Source organism: Lottia gigantea, assembly GCF_000327385.1.
Source record: "Lottia gigantea unplaced genomic scaffold LOTGIsca_2, whole genome shotgun sequence".
NCBI classification, from domain to species: domain Eukaryota; kingdom Metazoa; phylum Mollusca; class Gastropoda; family Lottiidae; genus Lottia; species Lottia gigantea.
Window position 1 is genome coordinate 3,570,407 of NW_008708400.1, and position 20,249 is coordinate 3,590,655.

Below are 20,249 nucleotides of genomic sequence, written 5' to 3' on the forward strand. Positions count from 1 at the left end.
CGTTCTATTCAACTTTTCTTGCCTCACACTTCAGACAATTTGCCCGTATTTTTTCACCACAAAAGATGTTCAGATTGTAAAGGGGAGTTGTTAATCTGTTACTTTAGAGTGTTTACAAGTGAACTATTGAGAAGAGACAATATTGACTATAGGCAATAAACACAGCACCCTGTCAACAAAACATCATTTAAATTACATAGCTTTTTTAAAATATACAGGCAGACGTCACCTATTTAAATTCTAATCACTGACTAATACATGCAATGAATATCAGTTAGATACATTTGATTAAACTTGAAGTCATCTTCAATAATTTCGACCTCATTATCAATAAGGTCTAAAAATCTTAAAACTTGATGAAGACAAAAGAAAGTTAACCAATTTGCAAACATAAGAAAGTACTTATTCAACGAATGTATTCATTTGCTATTTCCAACTAACATAATGTTTTGCATGTTAATCTTGGTACTGAGTTTTATATTGGTGCATGAAAAACTATCATTAACCTTCTTTACCCAAACAATTGACAAAGTGTTGAGAAATAAGCTCTTATGTAAAATAATTAGACAGCATAGTGCCTTTAATATTCAAACTTTGATTATGGACAATCATACACAGTTCAAATTCTACACAGCTAAGTTATCATCAACAATCTCTTTGACTCCGATTAACATTCAATCAATCAGAATGATTTTTAATTAATTATTTAAACAACAATTTTTCCCTCATTTACCAATCACTTGTTAGTGTATTGGAAACTATTAAATATTCAAACCTTTATAAACAAACTCTGATAGTTATCTCTCAGTATGGATTTAAAACAAATCGGGAGTCTAACCTTTTAAATCAGGGAATTCCTCAGAAACTATCATGCAGGTGACCTTTAAATATTGAGAAATTGACTCTAAAAAAGCAGAAGGGCAAATTAAAATTAGGGAACAGACCAATTATTTGGGCTCACCTAAAAAAATTAATACATGAATCTTAACATATCAGGACATTTGAAAGTGCAAATTGATGATAGCAGTATCCCGGATACCCACAAAAAGTTTTGAAACCTCTTTACAATCCCTTTAACATGACAAATTAGTAAACAGACTCTTCTAAAAATATCAGTCATGGACGTGCATGAAACCTGACACAAAACCGATCAACCCAAGTGTTACCGTATTGAAAACCAATAATCATGTACTTTGTAAAAAAAATACTGATATATCATAGTTAATATAAATTCTAAAGTTCTTCCTAATGATCAAGTCAAAAAAACCTTGATTCAACTTGACTTTTTATAAAAATCAATCAGCTTAACCACAAGTTTAATAATGGCCTAAACCCAATCTGAATAATTGCAATAGAATTCTAATCATACAGATTTAAAGAGCAACATATAATCTCTAGTGAAAATATTTTGCACAATTTAATGGACTGATTTCATAGATGTCATGTGTCATGTCGTATAGGTTCGCTCTCTTGCCGACAGTATTGGGATTTTACCAGGAATCATTTAGCCGAGAAATCGAAGCACTAATTGAAGTAGAAATTTGCGTTTCTGGTTTAAAGTGATTTTGGAATAATTGCTCAACTTTGTTCAATCTGAGAAATTCCCAGGCGAGCTATTCTGATCAGAAGATAGAGAGATTAATAATCATTTAAAATACATCTTCTCTAACCCTCCTTTTTAACATCATTGCTTAGGGACTTCTCTACAAATCATCAAATATGGATTAAATTGTTTGAGAACATAAAAAATTCACCAAGATCAATTTGGTTATTGTAAAAGATCGGTTTGGTTCTCTTTGAATGACACATTAGAGATTTTCTATATCCAATCATGATAATACTCCATAACATGTTGTTAGATTGGAAATAAATAAAATATGTCTGATCAGTGAAGTTATCAGGTGATATTCAGATATTTAGATACAGTCTATATTAAATGAATACAGTCTATATTAAATGGTTAGACCTACTGTCAATGTTGATAGGTCTACCATCAATATTACATGTATCATTTGTAAGAATTACAATCTATATTAAATGAATACAGTCTATATTAAATGGTTAGACCTACTGTCAATGTTGATAGGTCTACCATCAATATTACATGTATCATTTGTAAGAATTACAGTCTATATTAAATGAATACAGTCTATATTAAATGGTTAGACCTACTGTCAATGTTGATAGGTCTACCATCAATATTACATGTATCATTTGTAAGAATTACAGTCTTTATTAAATGGATATGCCTACCATCAATATTAAATGTATCATTTATACAGAATTAATTCAATACTTTCTATAGTAAATGGGTAGGCCCACTGTCAATATCAAATGTATCATTTGTAAGAACAACAGTCAATATTGTACCATATTATCAATATCATGAGGATGCAGTCAACATTGAATGTATCAAGATTATAGTCAATATCAAATGTATAAACATGATATTTAACCTACCACCAAAGATGCAGTTAATGTGAATAATATACATTTAATATTGACCATAGAAATGTATCATGAAACTTATCCATTCTATATTAAAGGCTTCACTTGATTGATGAAGAAATTATCTCAAAAACTAACTCAATTTTCAAGTGAATTGATTAATGCGATCTTTGCAGATATTCTAAAAATAGCTTATTACAATAATATTCTAGGAAATTTACATATTGTTAGAAAATCTGCACCCTTTCAATTTACACCCAAAAGTGCACTTTTCTACAAATAAATACTACATCTGTTTGAAAATGAAATGAACTGTATCAATTTTCAAACGATATTAAAACATGACACATTCCCTTTAATGCATCATCATCAAAATATGAAAAGCATTGAAAAACATCAACAGACACCCAAAATTGTCTAAGATATATAAAATATACATAATTCTCTTTGAGATGGCGCCAAGAAAATTAACCAAAATTCTTCAATTTCCAATAAATCTTCTACTCCTAAAAAGAAACTCTTATTCTGTGATTTAAATCAATATTAAAAGTGTAATCTTATCCAATAGAAGTTAGAAATTTCACATGTGACTGGAAAGAGTAATTGAGAATAATTTGGTAATCAGAGAGCCATATGGCATGATGCCGAGAAAAAAATCATTTTCTTTTGAAAAGATAGATATAGGCCAATCTAACTTTGATTTTTGTTCATTGAATAACATTATTAATAGTTTTTGTCTAATGAATCATAAATTTACATTAATCATAAGTAAATTCATTTTGAAACAAACCACAAACATGAAAAATCTGATTTGAAACTTATTGAAACAATTCCACATGTCATTTGAGGGTATGACAGGGTTCGTCTAAAATATCCTATTATTTGTCCTATAAATAATAATTCGAAATAATCCCTTTAAAATTAAGCATGTGATTTATGAAAGAAACTTTGCAGTAGAGCAATGAACAACAAACACTAGTTTGACGTGGCCTAAGAAAAAGAAAACAGTGATATAGTTAGTTGATAGAAATAAATAGATGTTATCAAGAGATCAGTTTGTTTTCATATTATCAATATAACACAGTACTCTGTTTCACATCATTTCTTCTACAAATTGTGCCAAATTATGGAACTGGCAAAGATGAAAAATGATGCATCATAAACCAAATCTTGTCAAACAAGTTGCCAGACATTAGAAATCAGTTCAAATTATCAATTTTAAGAGCCATAAACTTTAATAAACTGATTTTTAATTCTAAAAGATAACTGATTTACGCAAAATTTGCCTTCTTAGACTTAAAGTTGTATATCCCCCTAAAAGCAAAAACAATGAACTGTAAAATTCCAATAATATTGTGGTCACTCTGAGCATTTTGATTAAAAAAAAATCACCCTAAAAAGTGTCCTTATAGTGAACTTTAATAAACTATTTTTATGAACTTGATTCCCTCATAAGATGATAATCTTAACAGACTTTAATTATTTAGTAAAATTTTACAATCATGATATAAACTTTTAAACAAATATCTGATTTCCATATTAAGCCAGGACTTGGATAAACCTAACTCCTCTCAAATATGGTGATTATCTTTTTAATTATGTTGTTTATTTTATGATCTAATATTTTAGGATCAAGGCATAACTGAACTATTTTAATACATCCTTAATTTCCTTTGATGAAATATTTCAAGTCATTAATAGAAGATCTGTGTTGACCTGAATGGTTTATCATGGCAATACTAACCTTTCTTCAAGAATAACATCAAAAGAAATGAACAATGTTATGTGAACTAAACATCTCCGCCTAATCATCTTTAATTGCCTAGGGATGCATTTTACATTATGTTGTGAACTGCAGTAGTATTCAAAATGTTTGATCTGTTATTATATACTGATCTTGTAAAAATTCAATAGAATATTTTCAGCTTCTTAAAAAGTGGAGACATATTATAAAATCATTAGAGGTTATTTATCAAGTTCATTTTGAATACATCACTACCTTACATAAGTACACTTTCTACAAACATGAATATACTTAGGGTTGCACTTTGGAAGTTCAATATTGTTTTTTAAATATGGATTTTATCCCTTTGAATGATAGATTAAGTAGACAAGTTGGTCTCTGGGGCCCTATTCTCGAAGAATTAACTCCGGATTATTTAAGTGTTACAGTCATCTATCTAAGATCAATTTTAAATCTAGTTTAAATAACCAATCAGATTGTTGTTTATCTGAAAATCTGGATATTTTCTTAGTTTTGCAAAATAATGCCCCAGATCAAAAACTTTGACTTTTAGCAAATTTATCAATCATCACTTTGAACATATTATATCTGATAATAAATAATCTTTAAAAACTTACGTCTGCAGTAGATTCAAGTTTTTCTTCATGTTCTTTTAACTTTTCTTTTAATTGTTTTATTGTCACCTCTGAAAAAAAAATAACAAAAAATATTTAAATTAGCACCCAATGATCTCTCAAGTTGTAGGAAAGAAGAAGGAAGATGATTTCCTCAAAAGATAAAATAATTAAGAAACATTTAAAAAAATGATTTCTCATGCCAAGGACACTTACAGCTACCATTTGCACCAATTATGACATTTCAATATTCTACCAAATTTGGACATCATCACTTTCCCAAATCCTACAGAATATATAGCAGTGACATAATCTGTTCAATTTTTTTCAGAGGTTCGAAACGAAAGAGGTCAGACTGGAAATTGTATACATAGAAGCTATATGTGTCCCAACATAACGTGAATAGGCCATAAAACCTTTTTTGAATGATAGTATCTAAGAAAAGACTATAACACAAATCCAACATATGGTATACATCATCCACATCAAAATTTACTTCCCCCTCTTACAATCAATTTTGAAACCAAATGTGTGCCCAATTTACAATTTGATCTGAATCAATGCTAAAATTGAAAACAAATGCAAGCTAAAAACTCAAAGCTCCTGTACAAAAATTAAACCAAGAGTTTCACTTATAGTAAGAAGATTGAAGAAAACCTATCAAACATCTATAGGTAATCAATATAGGTAAACAAATGAAAAGAGAAAATGTAAACAACATGTAAACGCCAACAAAAATAATTGATTAGGTTTGATTGCTGAAAGACAATAATGTAATGAGTAAAGTTTATCTAACGCCAATCATCTAATCATTATATTGTACAGAGCATGATTCTCATTAAACTTTGATCACACAATTCTTCTGTCAACAATTCAAATGTTGACTGGAAATGAGCAGTCACATCAAATACATTAAATAAAAAATTGCTGTGTAAACAAATTGATAATCAAATAAAATCAACCATTTAAATGTATGGACACTAAATTTTTTTGTGAATCCAAAGAGACATCAGGAACCTCTTTGTCAAATCTAATGATCTGATCGGTCCAATCTTTAAAATCAATTTTGAATTAAGTTTCACAAGCCAATCAAATTACAGATTTTGGATTAAAGTTAAGAAAGTAGAGTCTCAGCAGGTAGGGATGTCGAAAACATATGGAAGGTCATTGATTTCCCTGATGATGTAAACAGTTGTCAATGCACATGGTAAAACTGGATTCAAACCATTTGACAGCACATCAGAATCTTCAATCCTGTCCTTAATTCTTCTCAATACAATCCATATGTCACCATAAAACAGTACATACTAATACCCCAATAAAACCAGTACAGACTTATATCAAGAAACATACCAAATTACCCAATACAACTCCAAAACAACATGCATCAAAGACAATCCCTGGAACGAGTTCAAGATGATGGAAAAGCAAACACCATTATCTTCTACACAACAATGCTATCAAGCTAAATGTCTCTCTGATAATCATTTCAATCCGTCTGTCTGTGATCTTAGAAAGGAAAATGATTGGTTACAATTGAATAATAAGATATGACTAAAACTAACAGATATTGGATGGCTTTATTGATTTCCTGAACATCTTAAATCAATAGATTTCTACCAGATATCCCCAAATTTATTGATTCTTTAACTCCCTAAAGAAAACCTGTCATTAGAATTATTATTTTTGTCAATATGAAGACCAGAATTCAATTCCTTATTGATTCAAACAAGTCTGATTTTTTTCTTTCGATAAGCTCTTCACCATTAATCAGCGATACCCATTATTGATTTTTCTTGCCAACAGCCACCTGGGTCCTGGTATTTTCACATGTCATTGATTATCAATAATCAATATTTCCAATGTTCCTACAAGCTATAGATTGGGCACGACAGCCAACCTCTCTTGTTCAGTTCAGCAGCACACAATGAAATCAAATTTCCAAGTCTAACCTCATTAGAGGAATGGAAGTCTAGGCCTAAAATAATACAGCCACCATAAAATTTTAATGAATGTATCGGAAATAAATTGTTCCGCCTATAGATTTTTGATATTTCCAATTACACGGATAAAAACAAGTGGATAGATTTCTTCCTCTCTGATTAGAAAATTCAATAGTTTAGGAAGGGAGAGAATCTGTTTGAACTTATTGAAATCTTCTGCTACATCAATATTTGATGATATAATGTGTTTTACAAGTATTATGAAAATATTCCTCATTAATTCCAGAAACCCATTAATTTTAAAACTAATTACATATGTTTGAATAAAGTAGCCAGCAGCAAATAGTATATATTGAATTGAAATTGTAACAATGGAATGTAAATGTCAAATTAAATTGTGAAAATTATGTTTTAATTTAGTTTGCATTGATTATCACTATGCCCTTTCTTACAACTTTGATCAAAATAGGTTTCTTGCTATATCAAAATACTATCAAGTGCAAAGATGCTGTCAACTTTCATACAGTTCAAATAGGACACCTTGGTAAAAATTCATTCATTAAGAATGAATGCATTTTGTAAGGTGCCAAACTATTTCATTAGGCAATTCAATAAATGACCAATTTGTCTCAATACCCAACTTCTTGCAGCAAAAACGTTTTTACTATTTTAAACTTGAAACTGAATGAAAGGTGAGCATTTCCTTTGGTTGAATATGGTAATGAAGCACAAGGGCATATTATTTACAGCAATTTTTTTTTTTTTCTCTTCAATTACATCCTGGTTTATTTATCAGTGGTTAATCAAAACTGTACAATCTTGATCGTTAGTTCATCTGACCTTGAAGAACATGTTTAAAGGAATCTGATTAAAAATTTAGGAATATGATCAATACTAAGACAAATACATTTAGATCATTGCTGACTTCAATATCAAATATTCACTGGTTGAAAAATTTCACAAAAAACATCTAAAACCCTATTAACATTCTGTTTCAAAATACAAAGCAGATCATATTACAGCGACAGTAAATTTCCTCTACGAAATAGCAAGTGATTATTTTGATAGGAGAATATTGAAAAAAGGTAACATTGAAGTGACTTTGACAAGATAAATCAAGATGGTATCAGTGGGCTGGGTAACTTTATCTTACCCCATAACTGTTACCTGATCTTGCGAATCAAATCAATTGAAATGTTTATGTAGGTAGGGATGTATTTCTTATCCTTTTTATTCACTCTCTAGCCCAGACCATATTACATTTCATTCTATTCAATTTGAAATCATTCAGTCATCCCTTCATCGAAATCTTATTATTTTCCTATACATTTAGGTTGTTTGTATTCACAACTCGCCATTTTGAAAGTGATTGAACTGAATTACAGTATATACATACTGATTTTAATCACTACCTATCAACTCAAATTTCTGAAACTGATTTATGACAATGAAGGTTCAAACCTAACCATTGTTAATCTGAACAATATGGATGGTCATATGTATCTCACCCTTAAAACAGAATGGTTCAACAAGTAGCCTTATTTGTTAGCCAAGGGATCCAGGATTTAATACCAGCATAGATCAAGCGTGCTATATGGGCTTGGCACAGTAAAAATTGTAAGTGGGCAGTGTATTGAACCATTATGTTTGACGTTTGAATCCTTTTGTGCAAACAACACAATAGTACTTGTAGGGCATAAGCAGGAACCCAATGCCATCTCAAAACAAATACATACATCTCAATGCCTGTACATAGTGACAAAAAAGTGTTCCCTAGTCATACCAAAGATATTGAGTATTTGATTGAACACTGGACCTTGAGGTAAATAAGAAAGCATTTAACTCACTGAACCACTACAACCCCCCTCCTGCTTCAAATCAAAGCTTGAAGTTTATACTAGTAAAAAACAAAATTTAATTTGATTATCAAGAGATTCTGTTAAATCTACTCAATAAATCTGGTGAAAAGAATTTCCTTCAAATGTTTTTTATGAAGTCGGTAAATTTTGAATATAGAAAGATTAAATTACGGTCATGTCTGACTTACTTCACATTGCACCAGATATCTTAAATCATTTCTTAATAATTTTAACTTGATCTAGCAGAATATTAAATCATCCAGTCTGTATCTAGGGTCTATAGTTAGAATGATCACGACTTGTACTGCACTAGAGTTAGGACACAGACTGCTTATTATATTGATCATATATATATTATCCTGAAGAATTACTTCATCCAACATTTTCAGTGTTGACAGGGGTTAAATTGGCTTCTAATGCAGTCTAAAAAAAGGTATAAAAAGATCTTAGCGTCATAATATGTTGCTTCAAAATCTAAAATTACATCAGATTTTAATGCCTTTTAAAATTACAAGGACCAACTGACCAACACAACACAAGATAAATTCCAGAAGCAAAAATGTTGTCAAACAGCTATAAACTGTGAGAAATGTGTTGCAATGTTAATGACGCCAAAGTTATGCTCTAATAGCAACTTCCATTTATAATGTACTAATGAAAATGACAAGTTTTAAAACATGGTGCAAATCAGAAATTTTTTTTATTTCTTTCGGATACATTAATGATCAGAACATGACTGAAAGGCATGGCAGTTTTCACAACTATCCCAATCCCAATGTTGACATTTAATATTTACTCGTTACAAGTAATATGTAACTAAATTGTAAAATAACTCCGCAGTAAATACTTTCTTCTGCCCTTATCAATAACTGTTTTTCCTCGAAAGCAAAGATATGACTTAACACTTTAGCGTCGTTGACCTTTTTATTCAATCACAGCAAAACCGGCCAGAAAAGTAACTGTCAACATTGTCATGTGATATAGTTAACTCGATTCGAAAAAATTCTCTGATCAAAGAGCAGCTATTTACTTATGGGCGTGTGAGATTTGCGAGCCGAAGGGTCAGATGTAAACTGGTTCGGTATGATTGGCCAATTGGACACAATTTCTCTGATCTTTGTACTCAATTTACCAACCATCAAATGTCGGCAATGATTAATACCATTCATTACATTCTGTATCGTGTCTGAATACCTAAGTTGCAGACGCGAATATTGAATTGACATTGTCCAGGCTGTAGCAGTTATTGAGGTTCGATAGAGTCGAGTAGGTTAAACTGTAATTTTACGACAAGTGGTTGTGATTAGGTATTTGTAAAGCTAATATCGCTAAACAGTTTATCACATACTACACATTGGCTACTCAACTTGTAGTTTGGATGATATAATTCTATTGGAACAAATCAACTTATTTGTACTCAGAATATCGTTCATATTACAACCTCATTAGCTTATTCCATTGGATATACTGTCAAGAAGTTGAATATACATTTGCTTTATTGTATTTCATTCATTTATTCTTCACAAAACACATAAAAAAACTTTAAAATACAAAAATACAATGCTTCAAAAAGTGGCAGTGTTTCCTCCTCTGAGATATTCAAAGAGAAATAAATCTGAATCAAGAGAAAATATTAAAGAAAATATTTCTAGCTTACATTATAAAGAAATGACATAGTCTTTCCAATTTGATTGAAAAATAATTTTCACAGCACAGAAACACAGTGTAGACAGTCAGGAACCAAATTAATTGTACAGGAAACCAAGAAACAGCTGAGACCAGATTTTCAATATGAGTTATAAATATTCGAAAAGTAATATTGAGAAAACAGAATGAGTAATAATCAGTATCTATTAAATTTCTAAGCCAGTAACAACGTCTGTAATCTATATTAGCTAAATGAATATTTCCTCCGATTGCAGTCTGCTATTGGATAAGAACCAAACGGAATGTTGATATTTATCATACATCGAGGCACAAAAAATTAATGATGAAGCCATGTGAAACTGTTCTTTTAGATAATAAACGATAGAAGGGTAATAGATACTTATATAATTGGTAAATAGACTAACAAACCTAGTTTTCTATAACACACGATCACAAAGATGGTGTTTGGCTGCCATATGATCAACACTGAGTGATTCATAGTTCATCTAATCAAACGTTTGGCTGCCATACTTACATAAATGTACATTATTTTGGTAATCAGGATAAGAGAAAATGTCAAGTTTAAATAAATCACAAGCTGAAAAATCGTTTTACTAAAAGTGGTGTTGATTGGTGATTGGTTCAAGCCATTCCCTTGATGTTTCCCGCCAAAATGAAGTTGATGTCTGATGATGTTTCTATTACTTTATCTAGTCTTTCAAAACAAACTGTTAGTATTTTGATCTGTCTGTTATTCCTTTTGATCACCTATTAAATAATGCTGAACCTGCTGCAGGTTGCTTGGAGTTGAACATGTGTTTGAATCAACATTTTCTATAATTCTAGTCTGAATTCAAATACATTTCTATTTGATGAGCTATTCTTTGATGGTGTTAGCTGATCACAAATCTCTTGGCATTAATAAATTGATTGGCGGATTTGGCATAAAAGGAATAATATTGATAGTTTAATTTCTTTCCACCTCTATAGTTTAAGAAGGTATAATCAACATTCAATGCTGCACTGAATACAAAACCATGCTGTCTACAGAAAATATGGTTTTAAAAGTAATCGCATAAATCACCATTTAAAAACAGGAGAACTTAATGATTGGTGGAAAGCCCTGTGCAATTTTAACTCTTTAGAGCTGCATAATTATACATTTAAGTTGAGGCAGACATATTTAACCCAGCACGATCTCCTGGTTACGCCATTTCTCAACCCATACTGGATATTTGTTCTCTTTAATCATAGCCATAATCTTTTCATGAAAACACCCGCTTTTTTAACGATCAACATACAAAAATGATTAATCAATTGATAATGGAGGGAATTACAGACCTTTAACGTGAAATAAATGATTAGTGTTTAGTGGTAATTTCAATATGGTCTGATACAAATCACTGATTAAACGGAAACATGTAAACATCCAAGATATTGATTCCCTTAGTTATATGATAGGTTATTAGATAATATCTTGTGTTAACTCTTTACTGAAAGAGGTAATTTTGAATCTTAATTTAGATGGGCCTTCAGTGAATCTGGTTCTACAGAATGCAAAAGAATAAAAAATCGAAAATCAATTCTTCCATTAAGACAGATCAAGATGGAAAATCATGAATTAAAGGAATTAATTCCTTCAAATTATCAGAATCAATCATATCTATAGACTATAGTTAAAGATTAGAAACAGACAAAAGACAGTAAAAATCTTCTTTTCTCTAAGAAAGAATAAACCATAATGATGGCTTGATGTATTTTTCTTGCTTCAATAACCTTGCAAAATGTTTGCATTATTAACCATCTTCAATAGTATATTCGCTATCAAATTTGATGAAAAGACCTATTAAGTTTGGTATTTTAGAAATCAGCGTGATCAGTCAACATTTTGTAACAGTTCAAAATACAACCACATCATTTGGTTCAGCTTGAATGAACATCAAGAGCTTTGACTCAATTTATTATCTCCAATTTTCAAACCATCCTTTGTTCGAAAAATCTCAAAAATATAAAAAGGATGATTAAAATTCAGAAAAAATTTACATTTTAACAAAATGAAAATAAGATGTATTAGAAATTTTGGCAGTTTATAGAAATCACTGCTGAGTTATTATAATGTCTCATAAAAACATGTAAATTTTTAAAGTTTACAATTACATATTAAATCATATAATCTATTGATAAAATCTATTCACCAACATGCACTCTTTTTATCAATCATTTTTTTATTTTACATTTTGAATTAACTTCATGGTCATTGGATACACTCATAATAAACCATACATTTAAAACTAACAAAATAGGTACATTTATATAATCTTAGCTTTCCATGTGTGAAATTCCCTGACATTTAAATATTTAGAATTATTTAATTGGGGCTTTACATCCTGATTTTCATAATCATTATGATCAAAAACAAACTTAATAATTATGGCCAAGTTTCAAAATTTCAATTGTATGGTCATCCTAAGATGTAGTATACCTTTAGATAATAATGAATAAAGAAAGTTTGTGCTGATTTTTTTTTCTCTTTCATATTATTAAATAAATAAATGGTACATGAAATTGAATATTTTGATAATCTGATATTAAAATCTAACAGCTACATGTTAATTTAAACTATTATTAATTCAGTGTTGATTGTCAATATTTTGATTTAAACATATTGTAATAACATTGTCACATCAAAGTGATCTATTTAAAAACAGTCCTGCACTCTTCAATTCAGCAATTTTGTGGCATTAATATTAAACTTCCATTATTTTTTAAACCAGCAATTGTTTGTTATTGAACATGTACTTTATTTTGCAGCCAGAAAAAGTCTGTTACACAGTATAAAATATAAATTTGGCAAATTAATACGAACAGAAACTAAATGCAAGAAAAGTCCTAATTTTCTACACCTTATTGGTATATAATGAAGATCAAGTTCTATGCAACTCTACAATGCACTGTGTGTAGTATTCTTTTTTATTTTCTATTATCAAAATATGATCCATGCATGGTCTCTACCTGCGAGCGAAACTAGTGTGTCCTTAATATCTTACACCTAATACCAGTTGAGACAATGTTTGCAAGGCATGGAAATAGCAAAGTTTCAATTCCACTTATGTTTCATATAAATCCAAACAGTTTGCTTATCCTTGACATCAGATTTATTCTTGAAAGGGTTAACATTTCATTTGTTCAATCACCTATACTATTTCTTCATTCAATCATGGCAAATAAATACCCCATCATGGTTGATAAGCTAGATTACATTCATCCTTTTCATACTTAACTGATCAGTAATCTAGCTAATTTAAAACAGTGGTCATCAAAAGCTTGACTATTTATCACATCACTAATGACCTGTGTCCAGTTCAACTATCCAATTTTCAGCTTCAGACCTCAATACAATATTTAATCATTTAAGTTTCTTTCTTTCTTTCAAATCAATGTTAAATTACTATGGTATAAAATGGAAAGAAACTAAGAAACTATGCTTATTCACCCTAGAACCCTTCAAGTCAAATTTTTAACAAAGTGACGCTATACAGTGTCAAATGAAGTGCATCTGCAAGATATCATCCTAAGAACTATAAAATAAATTAATTTTTCAAATTTGTTTCACCCAATATGCTCAATAATACAAAATTGTGCACCAATTTTCAACAATTAACACTTTCTGGTATTAATAGTCTTAAAATGGCAGATCAATTTGTGTTCTTCATTTACAGAATATTGCTCAAGATTCAACAAGAGATAAATTTACATATACTATCCTACAAATTAGTGAGCTTACAGCAAAAAATCTAATGGCTTGAATTAGAAATATTTTCAGACCAACATTTATTGTATATAATAATTCATATTATTCATTTTAATCACAGAAGTCAATGAATCTGAATAATATTAATTAATCAATTCTTGTGCAACATATTTGAAAATGATAAATTAATCAAACTTGTTTGATTGTCTAATCAGGTTTTACAATTTCCAAACATTCCACGTCCAAACTAAACTAAGACCATTATTGGTTCAAAGTCTAGAAATTCTTTAATCATCTAATTCAATATAATCTGACATTCTTATCACTAGCCCTTCAACATAACTTGACATAACCTGCCTAGTAGATGGCATATAGATCACACAACTTACATAACACTACGATCATTGGGCAAGTGGTGATAGGTGATAATCAATTGACATGTTACTAGGATCTGTCATGTTTTCCTTTTAATTTACACCCCATTGACCAATGTTACAAAATCCATGACAACAATAGAAGATTGAATCAAACAAATCAAAGATGGAGGATCAAAGTAGCAGACGCCATATTAATTTTCTATTAATCAAAATATTCATTAATAATCATGTCAACAGGTATGACACCTCCAAGATGGAGACTTAAGAGAAAGGAGGAGGAACACCGAAACTTGAACTGGTACATGACATGGTCACTAGTCAGGTAATGAGGCAGAAGATAGGATGAAGTAATACATTTAGTCCCTTTTAACAGAACAATGTCAATATCTAATTGAGAAAATACCATCTGAACAAAAGACGACATGGCAAACGATGGCTAGTTTAACACTCTTTACATGGTTTAAACCAGTAAATGAGCTTAACATCATTTGATTGTCTTGTTGCACTTGTTTCCTTGTCACTTCATTAACTGTAATGAATAGAAGTGGAGAGTTATACAAATGACCTCTTTATGTCCACCCTCAGAAGGTATTCACAAGACGAACTTGAATCAAATTCCAATACTGGTTGAACATGAGATTTAAGATGTTAACATGACTGTATTTGATTGGTAATGGTGGGGTTTGAATGGTTATTGAGTAATCTACATGTTGTTAATCTCTTGTATCAATTGTTGATGATCAAACATGGACAATAGTCACAAGTTACATTTCATCTGGTTACATCCTGTACTTGTAACACTAAATAAATAACTTAAGGATTAGGGCCATTACTTATTTCTTGTGGTGGGAAAAGGTAAACTAAATCCAAAAATTGAACAATTAAAATAGTGTTTATGTTACTAAAGCTCGCGCAAATTAATTTTTAAATTTAATCAAACAAACTTACTTGAAAATTTTCGATTTTTGAAAACTAATTTTCATTAGTGTATTGATATATACATGGATATGATTACAGGTAATTTGTGATCATTTATTTTGATAACTATAAAAACGTCAAGTTTAAAAACCATTACAACAATAATTTAGTCATCAATAAGCCTTAAGCAATGGTTAACATGTTGTTAAAAGCTCAAAGCTGTTGTTCTGCTAATTATGCATAATTTGAAATATTGATTTGGGAGAGAATAAATAAATTCCACTTTGAGAGAAATCAATAACTGATACAATTTACAGCTAATATTGCTATCATTATTTTATACAGTCAAAACTATGGCCATATTTGACTTCCAAACTGACAGAAGATTTCTATATCATTGAAGTCAAGAATACTATACTTTACAGTTTCTGACAGTTACAGTTATATCCTGAAAAAAAGCTGACATTACTTATTATGATCATATTTTAACAGAAACTACTTAATTTTGGGAATTCTGGGACATTTTCATATCATGTAGGTATCAAATGTTCCTAGAATAAGCAACCCTTGTTTGAACTCGTGCTTGTATACCAATGATGTGTATTACCTACTTAATGACTATTTTGACTTTTAATGTTTTGGCTCTTAATAATTATTATACCTACAATCTTGACTACAGCACTGCCCTTTAGTTTCAAGATGTAGAAGAATGGCATTGCATCAAATTCAATTCCAGAAACACCAAGACATATTACAGATAGATTTTGAGAAAAAAATGATGGTAAATGAGAATGTAGGCTGACATATGTTTTGCTTGTTAACATCACGCAAGCATTGCTCATTTTTCCGGAGTTTGTGTATAGATGTAACATCAATAACAGATAATGAAATCAATACACAAGTCGTTATCATAGCATCAAGATAGCTAGTTTAATATTCTTTTATCACAACTTAAATTTATTACATCAGTTGTATCAACCATTATTTTCTAACAAATGGTTTCCAAATTCCAATGATAGCTATTTCAACAACAATAGATGTCTTGAAAAACTTAATGATGTATTTTTTTATACTTTGTGCATTTCAAGTATAGAACCTGTCTATTTATTTCCATTTTTATATCATTCATTACAATCTCTGATTAATAACGACTGGCAAAGACAAAGAAAACCTATGCCAGGATTGAGATCAATGGAATCCTGAATGTACATCTACATACATCCATCACCTAGGTTGTGTCATTTCAAACCAATGAGATCTTTCATGGAATTTGCAATCTGGCAAGGTGAAAATCAGAGATTTAGCTTAAGTTAAAACAAAACCCATGCATTTTTTTTTTTATTCTACAACACAGAAATTGTATACTAAAACCATAAAATACATGATGAATTTTTTATAACAAAATCACACAAAATTATTTGAAAATGCTAGTAACTAGAGTCAATAACAAAAGATATCTTTCACAAATTATTTGGAAATGGTGAAAATGTTTGTACAACAAACATAACAATAAAATGTTTTTCTTATTGTAATAATGTACAGGTGTTTAATACAGACAATACAACCAAGATATAATGTTTTCACTTTTTTTTAAAAGCTTTCTCCACTTTTTAAAAACCATTAGTTTTACTATCTGCAACCATTGACCTTTATAAACTTTTAATGGATACTTTTAGATTTGTCAAACATCAATGTCTAACATCTATGTCTAAAATCTATGTCTAACATCTATGTACGCCCAGGACTACTCACAATTTTCCAGTACATCTTCTGATAATTAAATATGAACAGTGATATTGTATGTACCACTTTATCATATCTGATATGTGTACAGTATTGCAATACCAAATGCAGCTTTTTATTTTAAATTACATAAGAATTTCATTACTCAAGCACTCAAAACAAAATATTCACAATTCTTTCCAGTCCAAAATAAGCTCTTTGCATTTTCTTAAGCAGGAGATCTTCTTTAAACAGATTGATTAATGTGTTTCTCAAGGATGTCTAATGTCTCCTATCTTATTGTCTTCTATCAACAATGACCTCAATTTCAAAAGTAAGTACATTTTCAGCAGCCACCTTCACTATAAATCACAACATATTTAGATATTCATTGAATTTTGAGTCAGGTCTCGTTTAGGATACGTGCTTGGAATACATATACTATCTATAACTTAAAAATACACATAAATATAGTAGCGATCAACGACACATTGTTATCTATCGGGGGTAGGGTATTGGATGAAATCAGTCCAGATGATCAAGATTGGAAGAAACCAGCACACAATGTCTTGATATTGTAGTTGTTCAATAAAACGGGAAGAAGAAACTATATAGGAGCACCTGTCTTTTGTACTGATTGTAGACGGATTGGCTGTAATAATAGGTAATGTGTGCCAACCTCTCAAGCTACATACTTTAATGAATAGCACAGTGGGAGCACTAATACTTAATGAAGATTCAATTCAGCCTATCTTATACAATAATACACCTATCAAAGGTGTATAGGCTTCAATAGCTCATCTTACCCAATTTCACTGTCGTTATCCACAACAAAGACTCGATAGAAGATTGCTTATCTAAGGCGGTTATTCTTCATCACTTTCTATTCAAGTGGCCACAAAATTTTTCAAATCGATTCCTTTTATAAATTGTTGAATTATGCATTTTTTTGGATTCGTTATTTTTGAAGTATTGATTGTAAAGGAAATCTTTAGAAACACTAACCAAATAAAAATCAAACAACTTTAATGCCCTAAAGGAGAAGAATTTTGATTCAAAAAAGAGAATTGAATAAACTTCAAATATTTGCTAAAGTAATAAAAGGAAATATTTTTTGGACATAGATACTAAGATTTGACTCAATCTAAAGAAGGCTTAATGAAGAATAGTAAAAATTGTATAAAAAAAATAGATTTCTTTAAGCAACTTATAAAAGGAAGGTTTGCTGTGAAAGCAAATTAAAGGTTTCATTTTAATGAAGTTAAGACCGCTTTATAATTAACTCTTTCAAACACCTTCAGTTTATCATTAAAGATTTCAGATTGATGCTGTTTTGGAAATAAGAAAAACCTCATGTCATAACATTACTAGCAACTTCAAAATCTTTAGTGTATCATTAATCAAATGACCAAAACACTTTATAAAAAATGATCTCTGCTGATCAATAAAATCAGATTTTTTAATCCGTTTCAAGTTATCTCAATATTTTAATGCCAACAATAAAAATTTTTATGCAAGATTTTAAAATTTATATTTCAATAAAAATCACTGGCATTCAATGAGTGTAAAATTCAAACCTTTAACCTTTTTTCAATCACATAAGGTCTGAAAAATCTGTCACACATTTTGAAGCTGTCATAAAATCTCTTTTTGAAAAGTTTAAATAATCAAAAAACATAATACTTACAAATCTTCAAATTAAAGAAAAATCAATATCATCATAATATTGAAATCAGAAAAATATGAATTTTTGACAATAAAATCTGTTTGTAGTAATCAACAACTAGCAAATATGATACTAAGTCGATATTGAACAAATCAATATGAAATGTAACAGAACTTTTAAACAGGTTTATGGAAAGTTGAAAACTGCTTTGAAATTCAATAAAATAAGTCAATAATTCATTTTATCCATTTAATAATATACGTAACAGGTTGGGTGGCAATGATTGGAAACTTGCTGATCATATATCATTGAGGTAGAAATCATCAATAATTAGATCTAACTCACTTTTTGAAATATTTTTTAATTAGGACAAATTCATTTCGTAAATTATTTCAAATTAAAATATAATATTCAAATCACAGACCAAAACTTTGTAGTTAAAATGCTACATTAGTTATTAGCTCTATTTTTTTAACTCTACAGTTTCTTTTTGGGTTTGCTACATTTTAAGAGAGTTGTTTTAAGTAACTTAAACTAAATGATTTACAAAACAGTAACATTTTGTGAATTGAAACAGAATTGTAGTTGAAATATAATGAACTAATTTGCGCACAAATTGGTTGATGATATATTATATATATTTTGTGATTTTCATTTCTTCTGTTCTGAACTCCTCAATTGAAGAACACACTTACAGAATAGTTCCATCAATCAAATTGGCAAAAATGCAACCAATTAGGAAGCATACATGTTTATTATGAGTACAAGAAAGCAATCAGTTTATATCTGTGACTCTTGTTTATAAGACCTACAGTACTTCTTAGCAAAATAATAGAACATAATTAGCCAATAGATATTTCCTGATGATAAAAAAAGAATCTCACAGCACTAGAGGCAAAATAATAACCACATATACCCACTGTTATTAGCTATTATTATATACAATATTGCAAGTTGCATACTGCAAGTATATCATATATCAACCAATATCATCAATGTTCAAATTGGTATTTCCTTTTAATAACACACGACAGGAAACTTGAAGATAAGTTGGAATTCACATAAAATTGAAAATAATGGATTCATTATCTTGAGAAGAGTTCAAGCTATTTTTTTGGACTGAGTTATTGGTTCTTAGAGCGATAAACACATTAAGATAAAATGGCAGTACTTGTGTTTAATTACTCGATATAGGTTATTTATCAGAGTTTGGTAATTAAAGATACAAGATCAAAGATGGCAGACGTGGAGATGACCTCATAATATAATGGAGGTTGATGGTAGCATGGTGGTATTATTTAGACTTGTTAGATTAGCCAATCATATATTAATAAATAGAATATTAATATTGATGAACTCTGCAGATCCTAACTTGATTTGACACGGTCTACATATTTCTTTGAAATAAAATTACAATACATGAAATTATCTGGAATTGATTGCTAATGTTATTTGACAAAAGGGGTTGCTTGTTAAATTTGGGTATAAGATAACCTTATTACAGTAAAGCATCCATGACCAATTTTTTTTTTGTTCAAACAGATTTGTTTTAGATTTCAA

At 29.7% G+C, this 20,249-nt stretch overlaps 1 protein-coding gene across 1 annotated transcript in view; it reads right to left on the reverse strand.

The window, feature by feature from the left end:
- Positions 1-20,249, reverse strand: part of LOTGIDRAFT_103741 (hypothetical protein) — a gene marked incomplete at both ends in the record, with an annotated part of 49,655 nt that overhangs the window by 26,551 nt on the left and 2,855 nt on the right. Inside the window, one exon of the mRNA XM_009053346.1 lies at positions 4,810-4,877. Within this exon, the coding sequence (XP_009051594.1) occupies positions 4,810-4,877 (68 nt within the window). The remainder of the gene's footprint in view (positions 1-4,809; positions 4,878-20,249) is intronic.